Genomic DNA, 17228 nt, shown 5'->3' on the forward strand with positions numbered 1-17228 from the left:
ACCTCTACATGTGACGTCACACTGGGGGGTGTCTTGGCTAAAGGATCCACATATGTCCCACACAGGATCCACATTTAGATCCGTTACATTTGAATTCAAATTCAAAAATAGATCCCGCCCGCGCCTACCCGGGCTTTTTCAAATATTCAAATTCAAAATTGTGGCCCGCCCCCGCGAAATTTAAATATCAACCGGTGACTTTAAACGGTTAACCGGTTCAGCCAAGACACAGCCCACTCCAGCCAAGATACCACCAAGTGGTGACGTCACGGATCGCAGCCTATTCCGTGACGTCACTGACTTTTGTGGCTGAAAATTTTTCAATTTTGGGCCGCCACCAGGCTCGGAGGACTAGGCGAACAGAAATGGCCAGTAGGTGGATTCTATTTTCTGAAACAGTCTTATGTGAATATCTCGGCCATTTTGCTTCGAATCCAGGATCGTGATATGTCATAAAAAGCGCAAAAATAAGGCGCGTCGAGTGGCCAACACAATCTGGTCTTAGCCAAGTTAACACCGATGGGAAGTTAAAATGGGCCCAAAACAAATATTTTTCTAAGATACTGTTTTTTCGATTATGTATATCTCGGCCATTTCCCAACCGATCTGGAAGCGGGGTACCATATTGAGATCAGATTTTTAATGTCCTTCGATATCCACCAAAATATCCTTCATATCCTTGAACAAAAATTTTCCCGATAGTGAATACTAAATACATTCGATTTTGTTCGAATTCAAGGATAAAACGTCCTTTGATGCAAGAACTTTTGATGAAGTTCGAAGGACCTTAAAGTCCTGACTCTGATATGGCATTCTTTTCCAAAATCGGTTATGGATTTCCCGAGATATAAGCTAAGGAACTAATCAAAAACAAAATGTTTGGCCAAAAACATTTTTCCCACGGTGTTAACTTGGCCATTACCAATACTTTTTAGCCATGCAGGTGGAGACTCTTTTTCCGCATTTTTTGAGCCATCCCAATCCAGGATTGGATGCGAAATGGCCGAGATATTCACAAAAAACATTTTCAAAAATCGAAATCGACCTATTGGCCATTTCTGTTCGCCTAGTACTCCGAGCCTGGTAGCGGCCAAAAATTGAAAAATTTTCAGCCACAAAAGTCCGTGACGTCACGGATTGAACCTCTACATGTGACGTCACACTGGGGGGTGTCTTGGCTAAAGGATCCACATATGTCCCACACAGGATCCACATTTAGATCCGTTACATTTGAATTCAAATTCAAAAATAGATCCCGCCCGCGCCTACCCGGGCTTTTTCAAATATTCAAATTCAAAATTGTGGCCCGCCCCCGCGAAATTTAAATATCAACCGGTGACTTTAAACGGTTAACCGGTTCAGCCAAGACACAGCCCACTCCAGCCAAGATACCACCAAGTGGTGACGTCACGGATCGCAGCCTATTCCGTGACGTCACTGACTTTTGTGGCTGAAAATTTTTCAATTTTGGGCCGCCACCAGGCTCGGAGGACTAGGCGAACAGAAATGGCCAGTAGGTGGATTCTATTTTCTGAAACAGTCTTATGTGAATATCTCGGCCATTTTGCTTCCAATCCAGGATCGTGATATGTCATAAAAAGCGCAAAAATAAGGCGCGTCGAGTGGCCAACACAATCTGGTCTTAGCCAAGTTAACACCGATGGGAAGTTAAAATGGGCCCAAAACAAATATTTTTCTAAGATACTGTTTTTTCGATTATGTATATCTCGGCCATTTCCCAACCGATCTGGAAGCGGGGTACCATATTGAGATCAGATTTTTAATGTCCTTCGATATCCACCAAAATATCCTTCATATCCTTGAACAAAAATTTTCCCGATAGTGAATACTAAATACATTCGATTTTGTTCGAATTCAAGGATAAAACGTCCTTTGATGCAAGAACTTTTGATGAAGTTCGAAGGACCTTAAAGTCCTGACTCTGATATGGCATTCTTTTCCAAAATCGGTTATGGATTTCCCGAGATATAAGCTAAGGAACTAATCAAAAACAAAATGTTTGGCCAAAAACATTTTTCCCACGGTGTTAACTTGGCCATTACCAATACTTTTTAGCCATGCAGGTGGAGACTCTTTTTCCGCATTTTTTGAGCCATCCCAATCCAGGATTGGATGCGAAATGGCCGAGATATTCACAAAAAACATTTTCAAAAATCGAAATCGACCTATTGGCCATTTCTGTTCGCCTAGTACTCCGAGCCTGGTAGCGGCCAAAAATTGAAAAATTTTCAGCCACAAAAGTCCGTGACGTCACGGATTGAACCTCTACATGTGACGTCACACTGGGGGGTGTCTTGGCTAAAGGATCCACATATGTCCCACACAGGATCCACATTTAGATCCGTTACATTTGAATTCAAATTCAAAAATAGATCCCGCCCGCGCCTACCCGGGCTTTTTCAAATATTCAAATTCAAAATTGTGGCCCGCCCCCGCGAAATTTAAATATCAACCGGTGACTTTAAACGGTTAACCGGTTCAGCCAAGACACAGCCCACTCCAGCCAAGATACCACCAAGTGGTGACGTCACGGATCGCAGCCTATTCCGTGACGTCACTGACTTTTGTGGCTGAAAATTTTTCAATTTTGGGCCGCCACCAGGCTCGGAGGACTAGGCGAACAGAAATGGCCAGTAGGTGGATTCTATTTTCTGAAGCAGTTTTTTGTGAATATCTCGGCCATTTTGCTTCCAATCCAGGATCGTGATATGTCATAAAAAGCGCAAAAATAAGGCGCGTCGAGTGGCCAACACAATCTGGTCTTAGCCAAGTTAACACCGATGGGAAGTTAAAATGGGCCCAAAACAAATATTTTTCTAAGTTACTGTTTTTTCGATTATGTATATCTCGGCCATTTCCCAACCGATCTGGAAGCGGGGTACCATATTGAGATCAGATTTTTAATGTCCTTCGATATCCACCAAAATATCCTTCATATCCTTGAACAAAAATTTTCCCGATAGTGAATACTAAATACATTCGATTTTGTTCGAATTCAAGGATAAAACGTCCTTTGATGCAAGAACTTTTGATGAAGTTCGAAGGACCTTAAAGTCCTGACTCTGATATGGCATTCTTTTCCAAAATCGGTTATGGATTTCCCGAGATATAAGCTAAGGAACTAATCAAAAACAAAATGTTTGGCCAAAAACATTTTTCCCACGGTGTTAACTTGGCCATTACCAATACTTTTTAGCCATGCAGGTGGAAACTCTTTTTCCGCATTTTTTGAGCCATCCCAATCCAGGATTGGATGCGAAATGGCCGAGATATTCACAAAAAACATTTTCAAAAATCGAAATCGACCTATTGGCCATTTCTGTTCGCCTAGTACTCCGAGCCTGGTAGCGGCCAAAAATTGAAAAATTTTCAGCCACAAAAGTCCGTGACGTCACGGATTGAACCTCTACATGTGACGTCACACTGGGGGGTGTCTTGGCTAAAGGATCCACATATGTCCCACACAGGATCCACATTTAGATCCGTTACATTTGAATTCAAATTCAAAAATAGATCCCGCCCGCGCCTACCCGGGCTTTTTCAAATATTCAAATTCAAAATTGTGGCCCGCCCCCGCGAAATTTAAATATCAACCGGTGACTTTAAACGGTTAACCGGTTCAGCCAAGACACAGCCCACTCCAGCCAAGATACCACCAAGTGGTGACGTCACGGATCGCAGCCTATTCCGTGACGTCACTGACTTTTGTGGCTGAAAATTTTTCAATTTTGGGCCGCCACCAGGCTCGGAGGACTAGGCGAACAGAAATGGCCAGTAGGTGGATTCTATTTTCTGAAACAGTCTTATGTGAATATCTCGGCCATTTTGCTTCGAATCCAGGATCGTGATATGTCATAAAAAGCGCAAAAATAAGGCGCGTCGAGTGGCCAACACAATCTGGTCTTAGCCAAGTTAACACCGATGGGAAGTTAAAATGGGCCCAAAACAAATATTTTTCTAAGTTACTGTTTTTTCGATTATGTATATCTCGGCCATTTCCCAACCGATCTGGAAGCGGGGTACCATATTGAGATCAGATTTTTAATGTCCTTCGATATCCACCAAAATATCCTTCATATCCTTGAACAAAAATTTTCCCGATAGTGAATACTAAATACATTCGATTTTGTTCGAATTCAAGGATAAAACGTCCTTTGATGCAAGAACTTTTGATGAAGTTCGAAGGACCTTAAAGTCCTGACTCTGATATGGCATTCTTTTCCAAAATCGGTTATGGATTTCCCGAGATATAAGCTAAGGAACTAATCAAAAACAAAATGTTTGGCCAAAAACATTTTTCCCACGGTGTTAACTTGGCCATTACCAATACTTTTTAGCCATGCAGGTGGAGACTCTTTTTCCGCATTTTTTGAGCCATCCCAATCCAGGATTGGATGCGAAATGGCCGAGATATTCACAAAAAACATTTTCAAAAATCGAAATCGACCTATTGGCCATTTCTGTTCGCCTAGTACTCCGAGCCTGGTAGCGGCCAAAAATTGAAAAATTTTCAGCCACAAAAGTCCGTGACGTCACGGATTGAACCTCTACATGTGACGTCACACTGGGGGGTGTCTTGGCTAAAGGATCCACATATGTCCCACACAGGATCCACATTTAGATCCGTTACATTTGAATTCAAATTCAAAAATAGATCCCGCCCGCGCCTACCCGGGCTTTTTCAAATATTCAAATTCAAAATTGTGGCCCGCCCCCGCGAAATTTAAATATCAACCGGTGACTTTAAACGGTTAACCGGTTCAGCCAAGACACAGCCCACTCCAGCCAAGATACCACCAAGTGGTGACGTCACGGATCGCAGCCTATTCCGTGACGTCACTGACTTTTGTGGCTGAAAATTTTTCAATTTTGGGCCGCCACCAGGCTCGGAGGACTAGGCGAACAGAAATGGCCAGTAGGTGGATTCTATTTTCTGAAACAGTCTTATGTGAATATCTCGGCCATTTTGCTTCGAATCCAGGATCGTGATATGTCATAAAAAGCGCAAAAATAAGGCGCGTCGAGTGGCCAACACAATCTGGTATTAGCCAAGTTAACACCGATGGGAAGTTAAAATGGGCCCAAAACAAATATTTTTCTAAGTTACTGTATTTTCGATTATGTATATCTCGGCCATTTCCCAACCGATCTGGAAGCGGGGTACCATATTGAGATCAGATTTTTAATGTCCTTCGATATCCACCAAAATATCCTTCATATCCTTGAACAAAAATTTTCCCGATAGTGAATACTAAATACATTCGATTTTGTTCGAATTCAAGGATAAAACGTCCTTTGATGCAAGAACTTTTGATGAAGTTCGAAGGACCTTAAAGTCCTGACTCTGATATGGCATTCTTTTCCAAAATCGGTTATGGATTTCCCGAGATATAAGCTAAGGAACTAATCAAAAACAAAATGTTTGGCCAAAAACATTTTTCCCACGGTGTTAACTTGGCCATTACCAATACTTTTTAGCCATGCAGGTGGAGACTCTTTTTCCGCATTTTTTGAGCCATCCCAATCCAGGATTGGATGCGAAATGACCGAGATATTCACAAAAAACATTTTCAAAAATCGAAATCGACCTATTGGCCATTTCTGTTCGCCTAGTACTCCGAGCCTGGTAGCGGCCAAAAATTGAAAAATTTTCAGCCACAAAAGTCCGTGACGTCACGGATTGAACCTCTACATGTGACGTCACACTGGGGGGTGTCTTGGCTAAAGGATCCACATATGTCCCACACAGGATCCACATTTAGATCCGTTACATTTGAATTCAAATTCAAAAATAGATCCCGCCCGCGCCTACCCGGGCTTTTTCAAATATTCAAATTCAAAATTGTGGCCCGCCCCCGCGAAATTTAAATATCAACCGGTGACTTTAAACGGTTAACCGGTTCAGCCAAGACACAGCCCACTCCAGCCAAGATACCACCAAGTGGTGACGTCACGGATCGCAGCCTATTCCGTGACGTCACTGACTTTTGTGGCTGAAAATTGTTCAATTTTGGGCCGCCACCAGGCTCGGAGGACTAGGCGAACAGAAATGGCCAGTAGGTGGATTCTATTTTCTGAAACAGTCTTATGTGAATATCTCGGCCATTTTGCTTCGAATCCAGGATCGTGATATGTCATAAAAAGCGCAAAAATAAGGCGCGTCGAGTGGCCAACACAATCTGGTCTTAGCCAAGTTAACACCGATGGGAAGTTAAAATGGGCCCAAAACAAATATTTTTCTAAGATACTGTTTTTTCGATTATGTATATCTCGGCCATTTCCCAACCGATCTGGAAGCGGGGTACCATATTGAGATCAGATTTTTAATGTCCTTCGATATCCACCAAAATATCCTTCATATCCTTGAACAAAAATTTTCCCGATAGTGAATACTAAATACATTCGATTTTGTTCGAATTCAAGGATAAAACGTCCTTTGATGCAAGAACTTTTGATGAAGTTCGAAGGACCTTAAAGTCCTGACTCTGATATGGCATTCTTTTCCAAAATCGGTTATGGATTTCCCGAGATATAAGCTAAGGAACTAATCAAAAACAAAATGTTTGGCCAAAAACATTTTTCCCACGGTGTTAACTTGGCCAATACCAATACTTTTTAGCCATGCAGGTGGAGACTCTTTTTCCGCATTTTTTGAGCCATCCAAATCCAGGATTGGATGCGAAATGGCCGAGATATTCACAAAAAACATTTTCAAAAATCGAAATCGACCTACTGGCCATTTCTGTTCGCCTAGTACTCCGAGCCTGGTAGCGGCCAAAAATTGAAAAATTTTCAGCCACAAAAGTCCGTGACGTCAATCATATATTTGTACTTAAAAAGGAAACATTTCATGACCAGTAACACGTGTCCCTGCCAAATAGGTGCTAATGAAGCAGTCGATACGAGTTTGCGAAATTCCCAATGCATCCCAGATGACCCCATGCATAGGGTGCAGAAAACGACGACGACAAGGACACGACAACAGCCGGCATAGGAGGAGCCCATCATGAAAGCCGGACCAAGGGATGCGACGAAAGCTAGCTGTAGCACTGGAAAGCCTGTAAGAAAGAGTTAGTTATATACTAGATATCCACAAAAAGCCGTGAAAATTTCTTACAAAGATCATGTCCCCCAGGTGACTCCTCCGAAGAAACACACCCTACAGAAGGTTACCCATGATGGTGACCTGACCACCACCTCCACTCAGCACCACCCAACCCTCCAGACGCCAGAGACCCACAAACACGATCAGCAAGTCGGAGCCTCCCAGGTAAGTCTAAAATATTTTTTGTATATTTTCTGGGGTATTCGCTTTAACTTTATGAAAAATGTATGGATGCATAACCCAAAACAAAAATTGTGGATAGTTTTCAATGCTTTTGGAACTTTATGGATTTTGGAACTAGATGGAGGTCCCTGTTATGGAGCCGAATGTCGAACATTTCGCTTAATACTAAGATGATTTAAAGTTAAACAGATGCAGGCTCAGGCTCAGACACCTTCTCCCCGTTGCCGTTTTGCGCCTTGGCTTGCGGTAGATCCTTGACGCCGGTGGAGCCAAATCCTCCTTCTCCACGCTCGGTATCCTCTAGCTTATCGACCAGCTCCAACTCTGGATAGAAAATGCGCTCGCAGATAAACTGAGCAATGCGGTCTCCGCGTTTCACCTCAAAGTCCACGTCGGAATGGTTAAATAGAACGACGCCGAGGTTACCACGGTAATCTTCATCTACCACTCCGGCACCCACGTCGATGAAGTTCTTAACCGCCAAACCAGACCGCGGAGCCACTCGTCCGTAGGAACCCTCTGGGACCTGGACTTGTAGGTCAGTTTTGACGATGGCCTTGCCACGGGCAGGGACAACTAAGTCGTAAGCACTGCGAAGATCCACACCTGCAGCCTTTGCGGATCCACGGACCGGCTCCAGGGCTTGTTCTGTGAGCTTGGCGAATCGCAGGACGCACTTGTCGATCTTCATCTTTTTGGCAGCTGGAATGTCGTCGGCAATGGGTGAAGGCATCTACAAGGAACACAATGAGTGATTTAATTGGAAAGCTCATTAAATGAACTTAACACTTACTTGCAAGTTTTGGAAATGAAAAATGGCGCGGCGTCGCCGGCTTTCATTACATTTTTTGCAAAAATTTGGCGGTCTCAACAGCTGTTTCTGCAGCTGCTAGCTTGTAGTGGCTGGTCTTACTATTAATTTACCGGTTTTTCAAAATTGGCTGCCACCAAGAAACTTACCCAAGTATAAAATCGTTAAAAAATTTTTAAGTTTTTTTTTTTGTTAGTCCCTTGTATTCCAAGCTAGGAAGCTATTTATTGCAAGAAAATTTCCGCTTTACGAAGCACCTCAAAACAAAGATCCCACATGCTGTGAACCAGCTGTTAAATTCCAAATAACGTATATTTTTTACTATATTTTTTAAATAAGATATTTATTTATCTTCGAACATTTAAAACTTGTGTAAAAACTAAATCCGTAAAGTGGTTTTAAAGTTTTTATTAAAATATATCGATATTTATTAACCTATCGCAAGCAGTGTGACCTTCGTATTGACGGCGAAGTACCAATAAATGCCATTTTCTAGCGCCTAATTTTGCGAGGTTAAAATTTCGCGACCGGCTGTAATTGTCCCAGAAAAGAAAGAAAATAACATTAATAGAAATATATATATAACCGACCATGACCGCAACCACCTTCAACTTCGCTAGCATGGCAGCCCAGCTGGGCGAGGAACAAGGAATTTCATTCCAGGACAAATCGCTCACCTGGAACACGGCAAAAGATGGTGAGTTGTTCAGAGTGACGCTAACTTTAAAAATGGCTAAGCACGCTCTTCCCAATAGTCCAGGATGTAGTGGACGCCTTAAACAAGCAGACAACAGTGCACTACCTCAATCTGGATGGCAACACACTTGGAGTGGAGGCGGCCGAGGCGATTGGTGAGGCATTAAAAAAGCACCCGGAATTCCGTAAGGCGCTGTGGAAGAACCTCTTCACAAGGCGCCTCAAAACCGAGATCCCGCTTGCTCTGAACCACCTAGGAGCGGGTCTGATTGCGGCCGGGGCCAAGCTCACAGTTCTTGACCTTAGCGACAATGCATTGGGCCCGAACGGCATGCGTGGCCTGGAGGAATTTTTGCGATCGCCTGTATGCTATTCCCTTCAGGAGTTGCATCTTTTCAACTGCGGACTGGGTCCCGAGGGCGGTACTATGCTGTCCAAGGCACTTATCGACCTCCACGACAATGCCCAGAAGGCGGGATCGCCTCTGCAGTTACGTGTCTTTATTGGCGGTCGGAATCGACTCGAGAACACGGGAGCCAAGGCAATGTCGAATGCATTCCGAACACTAAAGACCTTGGAAGAAATAGTTCTGCTTCAGAACTCTATATTTTACCAGGGTATTATATCCCTGGCCGAGTCCTTCAAGGAGAACGTTCACCTGCGCGTGCTCAACTTAAATGATAATATCCTGCGTCCCAAGGGAGCGGCTAAACTCGCCGAAGTACTGCCATATTTAACTATGTGCGTAGGTTGTTGAAATCTATTAGTTTATCTACTAGTTTAATGTACTAACTGTGCTCTTTAAACAATTGCAGGCTGCGTGAAATAAACTTTGGCGACTGCTTGATGAAGACGAATGGCGCCTACCATTTAGGTGAAGCCCTGGAAGCCTCTAACGAACAACTGGAGTCCATCGACTTGAGTTTCAATGAGATCAACAGCGACGGCGGCCTGGTACTGGTGGGCGCCATGAAGAACAAACCGAAACTCCGATACCTAAACCTGGATGGCAATTGCTTTCGAAGCGATGGCTGCGAACAGGTAATTGCGGAAATGTCCAAGTTGCCGAACGCTAAGGCCCTGCAACCGTTCGAGGAAGACAACTCCACAGATGAAGAGGAAGACGACGACGACGAGGAGGAAGGCGAGGGCGAAGGCGAAGCCGGCGAACTGGAAGAAGATTACGATGAGGAAGAGGAGGAGGAAACCGATGATCACGATCATGGCAATGACACCACCGAAGAAGCCGATGAAAACGAAGAGGATTATGCCGAGGAAACGGCATACGTCACCAGTAGCGCCTTCACAACCAAGGTAGGCTTTTCTTTTTTTTTACTATTAATTTATTAATAAAGTTATTAGCTCTTTAACGAGACAACGAACTCGAAGGCAGGCGATACTTTTGCCATCAACAAGACTATCAGCAACAAATGCTCGCCAGAGGAATTCGTTCTCAGCCAAAAGCCCTGTTCACAGAAAGATTTTGACGCGCTAGACGAGGAAAACAAACTGCAAGCCCTTAAAGGCATTATTAATGTAAGTGATCTATGATTTAATAATCCGTAGTTTCCAGCGATTCAATTTGTTTATGATTTTCAGCAATTCACTGATGATAATCACTTGCTGCTGCTCGTCTTCACCACCCTAAAGTGTGCCCATCTGGCGCAGTCTTCGAAACCAGCCCTAGAACTGGCCGAGTCCCTATACCAAGCAACCTTCGATTATGCCATAAAAACTAAGCAGGAGAAGCGCGTGCTTAACTATGTCCTCAAACAGTTGGAGCTATTGCGATCCGAGGAGTCCTTCAAGTCGGAGTACAACGTGAAGAGCTGCCGTTATGCTCTGAGCGAGGTCCTCAAGAAGCCGCAGTTCGCCAACGACAACATAAAGAATACATTTAAAATCTTTCTCGAAAATAATGATATCTAGGCTATGCAACCGCATCCAAGCCGCTCCAAAGAGATTGTTTATATAAAAAACGTTCCAAATCTTGGCTTTTTTGGTGAAGAATATAAATATATTTAAAATCAAGTAATATGTTTATTTATTTGAATAGTTCGTTTGAAAATTCAAAATGTTTAGATGGGAAATGTACTTTGGCATCCACCATTTATTCGTAATATGTTTTATATAAACTACAAGAATGTATTCCATTTGTATTTTTGGGTAAAGTTAATTTATTTACATGAAGTTGTGGGCCTAAGACTACTTTTATAAAACATGTTAATACGGAAATAGAAGTTCCTATTGGTGGATAGACTCTTAGCTCTGGCACAGATATCAGAAACAATAAATGAATGTATCGAAGTGAATATTTTAAAAAATTAAATTCAAACACAAATAGAATAGAATAAAACAGACGAGAAATATTGGGTGTGATTGAGGAGGGGTGTGTGAAATTATTAACAATTGGAGCGGTCGAATATGCTTATTAATGTATATGCCTCCTCGGTCCTAGTGTCTCCTAATTATAATGCCGATTGCGATCGCTCGTTTCTTGCTAAATTCTTTTTCTAGAATTAGGCGAGAAATGAGTTGAGAAACTATATTATGCGTGTAGTTTAGCTCTTCAGCATTCAAAATCAGAATCATCATCATCGACGTAAGCGACATCGGAGTCCTCATCGCTTTCGATGACGGCACGCCGCTTCTTAGGAGCAGACTTCTTTTTCGGTCCACCGCTGCTGTCTTCTTCCCTAACTCGCTTGGTTGGACGCTTGTTGGGGGATGACTCGCTATCGTCACCATCGCCGCCATCACCAGCATCGCTGTTATCTCCGTTGTCGGAGCCCACGTTGCCGGCACCTTCTTCGTCGGAGAAGAGGGAGCTATAATCGATCTTCTTGCTGGCCGCTCGCCGTCCTGGACGTTCCGCCCGTGGGGCAACCTCATCGTCGCTCTTATCCGAAGTCGCTTTCTTGGTCTGAAAATGAATAGAGTATGTGAGATTTTTGGATGACTTTCATTTATAACATCGCTTACCTTGGCCTTGCTAAAGTCAATCTTTCCCTGCTTGAGGGCTCCACCGTTCTCCTTCTTCTGGCGCGGCTTCTTCTCGGCTGGTTCCTTCTTGACCGCCTCTTTCTTGGCTTTGGGAGACGTTTTCGAGCCTCCCTCCACCAGGGCATCGAACTCATCCACCTCTTCCTCGGGCTCCGCCTTAACAGCGCCCTTGCCCTTCGGCTCCTTTTTGACTTTGGGTTCCTTTGGCTCCTTTGTGGTTTTGGCGCTCGCCGACTTCATCGCTGCAGCCATTTTCTTGATGATTTCTTCGGTAACCTTGAACTCGACCCGCTCGCCTTCGGGGTCAGGGAATACATCGCCAGCGCCCGGGGCAGCCGATCCCTTTACCTTACGCCCCTTAGCTGTGGTGGCGCCCTTTTGGCTCTTTAGCGATTTGGCCGTCTTGAGGTTGATTCCCATCTCTTCGAGTCTCTCCTTCTCCTCCACCTCGTTCAGTTTCTGCTCCAAGGCGTCCAAGTCGTCTAACCAAAGAAGCTCTGGAGTCTTCTTGCGAAGATTTTCCAGTTCGGCCAGCTTGGCGTCGCGCTGTTTCAGCAACTCGTTCTTCTTCTCCTCGGTCAACATCCACATGGACATGCCCAGCAGATAGTCGAACTTCTTGACATCGGTTAGCTTCTTGAATGCCTTTTCCGGATCGGCATCCTTCTCCTTTTTGACCTTCGAGCTGGCGCTGGGAGCCGCCTCTTCAGCTTCCTCGTCTTCATCGTCGTTTTCCTGCTCGGCGTCCTCCATCTTGATGCGGCGCTGCCACTCCTTGACAGGATCGGGGCGATAGCCGCGCTTCACAAGCTCATCACACATGGCCTTCCGCTGCTTGTTCTCCACCACCAGTGTCTTCTCGCACTTCTCGAGAATGAAGCGGGCCTGGTCGCTGAGTCGGTCTGCCTGGGCCGTCAGTTGCCCGACCAAGTAGTCCTTACGGCGTGCATAATACTCTAGCCGGAGCTTGTAGAACTCCTTTAGGACGTCCATTGTGGTTGGGAAGCGACGCAGACAGTTGTTTTGGTCGAAAGCGTGCATCTGGTTCGTGGAGAGCGACGAGGTCAGCTTGAACACGCGATAGAATCCTCCATCCTCGCTCCTGATGCGGTTGAACTCGCCGGGAGCGAAGCTGACCACGAATCGTACTGTGGTGTCCGTGTGGTACTCTCTGTACTCGGATACCACCGCCTTTACCTTCTCTGTACCGTTGGCCAGCGCCTCCAGGACGTTCTCCTTATAGTTCTGTGTCCACACGCCCACTGGCAGCTCAGTGATCTCCACCCGATCCCCGGGAAGGATTTGGATGTTACCAGTGTGCACGTACCGACCATCCGATACGTATTCCATCCGTCCCGCGAAATTCTTGTACCATGGATGCATGGCCACTGGCTCCTCGCTGTTTATCATTCGCCTCAAGTTCTTCATTATCTCACGGGGGTTGTGGTTGGCGATCTTGGTGGCCCACCCAGTGCCTATGCCCTCGGCTCCGTTCACCAGAACCATGGGAATAATAGGGAGATACCACAGCGGCTCGATCCTCTGCCCGTCATCGGTCTGGTACTCGAGCAACGGATCGTCGAGCGGATGGAAAATCAACCTGGTCAGCGGGGACATCAGGGTGAAAATGTAACGAGCACTGGCGCAATCCTTGCCGCCCGTCAACCGAGTACCGAACTGACCTCGGGGCTCCAGCAGATTAATGTTGTTCGAGCCGACATAGTTCTGGGCCAAGTTTACGATGGTCATCTGCAGTGACACCTCGCCGTGATGGTAGGCCGACATCTCGGCCACTGAACCGGACAACTGGGCTACCTTCACTTCGCGCTTATCGTTTCTCTTGAAGCAGGTGAACATGACCTTGCGCTGGCCGGGCTTCAAGCCATCCACCAGACTGGGAATGGAGCGCTCGTTGTCGGCGTTAGAGAAGAGAACCAACTCCAGGTTGATGAAGTCCGCGTAGGTGATGTGCTTGGTGCCTTTGGTATAAAGATATCGCTCCGGAAGTCCCAGCTCTTTGCGCCGCTTCACCTCGTCCATGTGGTTGGTGAGCCACACCTTTCGGGACTCGATGTGCTTGCGCGAGAAGGCCATCACGATGCTCTCGTCATCGACAGAGCCATCGTACTTGAAGAGGATTCGGTGGCGCTCCATGTCCTGGAAATACTCCTTCGCCTCCTTGGAGGTCGAAGTACCCAAACCCTTATAGTACTTGATATTGTACGTATGGTGATTGGGCGTATCGATCTTCCACTCTTCAAACTCCGGCAGCGAATAGAACGAGATCTCCTCGTTCTTCTTGGTAGCCTTCACGATCGGCGTAATGAATTCCTCGAGGAAGGGCAGGCGCAGTAGCTCCGGCCAGTTGGTGTGGATGAAGTTGATCAACAAGCCCTTGATGTGAGACCCGTCCTGATCCTGATCAGTCATAATCATCACCTTGCCGTAGCGCAATGTCTTTAGGTCGTCCTCGGTTAAGTACTTTTTCTTGTACTGCAACCCAATAATCTTGCAAAGATTGTTTATTTCGGCGTTCTCGGAGAGCTGCTTGAAGTTGGCCTCTCGGACGTTCAGCAGCTTTCCCCTGAGCGGAAACACTCCGTAGAAATTGCGGCCAATCACACCCAGGCCGGAGACAGCCAAGGACTTGGCCGAATCTCCCTCCGTTAGGATGAGAGTGCAGTTGATCGAGTTCTTGCCACCGGCTTCGTTGGCGTCCTCCAGCTTGGGTATGCCCTTGATTTTGCTCGACTTCCGTCCTCCCGTCTTGGCAATGTCGTTCTGCGCCTTGAACTTGGCCCACGCCAGGACAGACTCTACAATTCCAGACTTGGACATGTTGGAGATGAACTTTTCGGAGAGGGCGCACTTGGAACCGAAGCTCTTCGCTTGCAGCGTCATGTTCTCCTTGGTCTGAGAGTCGAATGTGGGGTTCTCAATCAAACAGTTGACGAAGATCCAAAGATGGTTGCGCACTTGGAATGGCTTGATGTTAATGCCACCTGGGGAAATTATTGGATATAAGTAAACTTTAAAGAGTGCAAAGTATGATCTCCTCACCTTTGTTTTTCTTCTTCAGGACCTCGATGAGCTGCTTAATGACACTGTCCACCACATGATCCACATGCCTGCCACCCTTGGTAGTGGCTATCGAATTGACGAACGAGACCTGCTGGAATCCGCGATCTGAGGGACAACAGGCCACCTCCCAGCGCTCGTTGGCCACCTCGTGGACGATCTTGATGGGCTGCCCAGCGTCGTCGTCCTGGTTCTTAATGTGCAGATCGATGTAGTCCTTGAAATTCTTCACCGTCAGCTTAGTTCCGTTGAGGAACACAGCAACGCCTTTCGTAGAAGCAGCCACGTCAAAGGCGCGGCGAGACATTAGAGCCACAATGTCCTCTTCCAGACTCTCCATCTTGAACTTGGCCAGATCGGGGCTGAATGTAATGCGGGTGAAGTCGCTGCCGTTGAAGTCCTTGATCTGTAGATAGGAAAGAGATTGAGAAGGAGCTCTCTGGAAATGATATTTTAAACACATACCGTTGGGTCGGAGGCCTTCGCCATATTGTTGCCCCAGGTCTGCTTGAAGCTCTTCTTGTACTGCTTCGTTGCCGTCTCCACAGTGAAGCTGGTGGAGAATATGTTGCAGAGCTTCGCACCATAGCCGTTCCTGCCGCCAGTGACCTTCTTCTCGTCGTCGTTGTAGTTCGAGGAGGTCAGCAGATGGCCGAAAATCATCGTTGGCACATACATCTTCTGCTCCTTGTGCATGGTAACCGGAATGCCCTGGCCGTTGTTCCAGATGGACACTACATTTCGCTCCGGATCAATGTCGATCTTGATGGTGTTCATGGACTTGTCGCGCTGCTTGTTGTCCGCCGCATTGACCAGAATCTCGTCGAAGATCTTGTACAGACCCGGCACGAACGAGAGCTCCCTTTGCACCATCCGGTTCTTCTCAAAGTCATACACCCACATCAGCTCCTTGGTGTACTCCACAGAGCCAATGTACGAGTCCGGTCGCAGCAGGATGTGTTCCAGCTGGGACTTTTTCTGGTACATCTGTTCGATGGACATGGCCCCGCCAGAGGCCTTGCTGCCGTTCTCCATGACGCTGCCGCTGCTCTTGTGCCTTTGCTGGAACTAGAAATGGACAACCATGTTTAGTATTCCGAAATCAAGTCCAAGTTATAGCCTCCGGTGCTAGCTATTAATCACTGTTGGAATTCATTCTTTAAAATCTTTTTTTTTAACTTCTTTTCTTGGTTTCTCTGGTACAGTAGTAACTACTTTTCGAAATTATTATTATTATTTTTTTTTACTTTCCCACTTTGTTCTTTCTATCAGCTTCTCACTTTTCAAAATAAAAAATACTTTCCTTGAAAAGATACCTTATGGAATGTCTACTGTATCTAGTACAGTAAGCATAAAAAAAATAAATAAAACGCGCGCGCGCGCAATGAAAAGATAATAATTGCTGACGCCCGGAACACCTAAACCCCTTTATGAAAATGTATCTACAATCAAGAAATAGTTTTAAAATGTAAACTAATATTTTTGGTGTTGTTACTGTACCCCTAGAGGCCCTTTCTTTGCGACACCCCTACTTTCGCGGCATTTTCGACCGGCTTTTGTGTCTGTGTGCGCTTGGGCACGGGTGTGAGTGTGTGCGATTTGTTATATTTTCCGGCACGAGCAGCCCTAAATAAACATAATCATAGACATTTTCTAAGTTATACCTTTGAACTAGAGTAGGTTATTCTTAAAGTATGGCTTGGGGGCACGAGGAATTATTATATTCTTGGCCTTAAATCCGCAATGCGTCTCTATACCGGCAGCGCCATTTTTAATTTGCAACGAACGACGCTTGCGGACGCGAGGTGTCGGGTACTGCGGAACTGACCCACGTAGTATGGGTTAACTTATAATCCATAATGATAGATTCCTTTTTATTGAGTTTATTTACCTGATTTAAAAGTTGCACACTTTTTCCAGTCGCCTTCTGTGGATGCCGCCGACAACCGATGGGCGGCAAAAACGAAATTTGCAGGCGATGCACGAACTGACGCACCACTCCAATCACTAATTACTTGCGCCTGGCCGATTTCTTACAAAAGTGTTTAGTGACTACACCGAGTTAATATATTGAAACATTTATATTTTCCACCCGAGGATTAGCAAGCCGACAACAAAAAAAGCAGACGATCAGAGTGACCAGTAGGGAATAAATCGAAATATCGACAGCAAGGATAGGGTTGTTGTAATATATCAATATATCGATAACCTTTTTGTAGAGACCATTTTTTACATACATCTTACCTTACATTTTACACCGAAACACAATTCCAGCGCCAAATTCAATTTTCTATCTTTTACTTAATTTATACCTTTTCTATAAAATGATAT

The 17228-nt window shown here is 45.4% G+C and overlaps 3 protein-coding genes and 1 long non-coding RNA gene across 4 annotated transcripts; 2 read left to right on the forward strand and 2 right to left on the reverse strand.

The window, feature by feature from the left end:
• The first annotated feature begins 6840 nt into the window (after positions 1-6840).
• Positions 6841-7472, forward strand: LOC123257437. Its single transcript, XR_006507516.1, has 2 exons — positions 6841-7091; positions 7157-7472. It is a non-coding gene; the product is annotated as an uncharacterized LOC123257437 (long non-coding RNA).
• LOC6498439 (deoxyuridine 5'-triphosphate nucleotidohydrolase, mitochondrial) lies at positions 7386-8329 on the reverse strand. The gene is made up of 3 exons (XM_001962788.4): positions 8270-8329; positions 8103-8212; positions 7386-8042 (listed from the first exon to the last, which is right to left on the reverse strand). Exon 3 carries the CDS (start codon positions 8040-8042, stop codon positions 7491-7493), a length of 552 nt encoding a protein of 183 aa, XP_001962824.2. The 5' UTR covers positions 8103-8212; positions 8270-8329; the 3' UTR covers positions 7386-7490.
• A 160-nt stretch (positions 8330-8489) lies between these two features.
• On the forward strand, positions 8490-10847 carry LOC6497063 (ran GTPase-activating protein). The gene is made up of 5 exons (XM_001962787.4): positions 8490-8817; positions 8876-9557; positions 9632-10130; positions 10179-10352; positions 10416-10847. Exons 1-5 carry the CDS (start codon positions 8712-8714, stop codon positions 10743-10745), a joined length of 1791 nt encoding a protein of 596 aa, XP_001962823.1. The 5' UTR covers positions 8490-8711; the 3' UTR covers positions 10746-10847.
• Positions 10848-10908: 61 nt separating this feature from the next.
• LOC6498438 (DNA topoisomerase 2) lies at positions 10909-17052 on the reverse strand. The gene is made up of 5 exons (XM_001962786.4): positions 16789-17052; positions 15363-15965; positions 14880-15303; positions 11799-14821; positions 10909-11739 (listed from the first exon to the last, which is right to left on the reverse strand). The coding sequence occupies exons 2-5, from the start codon at positions 15930-15932 to the stop codon at positions 11386-11388; spliced, it is 4371 nt and encodes a 1456-aa protein (XP_001962822.1). The 5' UTR covers positions 15933-15965; positions 16789-17052; the 3' UTR covers positions 10909-11385.
• Between the last annotated feature and the right edge of the window lie 176 nt (positions 17053-17228).

This window comes from Drosophila ananassae, chromosome 3R (genome assembly GCF_017639315.1).
Source record: "Drosophila ananassae strain 14024-0371.13 chromosome 3R, ASM1763931v2, whole genome shotgun sequence".
Taxonomy (NCBI): domain Eukaryota; kingdom Metazoa; phylum Arthropoda; class Insecta; order Diptera; family Drosophilidae; genus Drosophila; species Drosophila ananassae.

Excerpts from the sequence above, each read along its gene's own strand:
- LOC6497063 (XM_001962787.4), top strand. The coding sequence starts at position 8,712 with ATGACCGCAACCACCTTCAACTTCGCTAGCATGGCAGCCCAGCTGGGC. Across the intron at positions 9,558-9,631 it reads GTACTGCCATATTTAACTAT|GCTGCGTGAAATAAACTTTG; the intron begins GTGCGTAGGTTG and ends AAACAATTGCAG. Across the intron at positions 10,131-10,178 it reads GTAGCGCCTTCACAACCAAG|CTCTTTAACGAGACAACGAA; the intron begins GTAGGCTTTTCT and ends TAAAGTTATTAG.
- LOC6498439 (XM_001962788.4), bottom strand. The coding sequence starts at position 8,042 with ATGCCTTCACCCATTGCCGACGACATTCCAGCTGCCAAAAAGATGAAG.
- LOC6498438 (XM_001962786.4), bottom strand. The coding sequence starts at position 15,932 with ATGGAGAACGGCAGCAAGGCCTCTGGCGGGGCCATGTCCATCGAACAG. Across the intron at positions 15,304-15,362 it reads CGAAGGCCTCCGACCCAACG|ATCAAGGACTTCAACGGCAG; the intron begins GTATGTGTTTAA and ends TCCTATCTACAG. Across the intron at positions 14,822-14,879 it reads CCTGAAGAAGAAAAACAAAG|GTGGCATTAACATCAAGCCA; the intron begins GTGAGGAGATCA and ends TAATTTCCCCAG.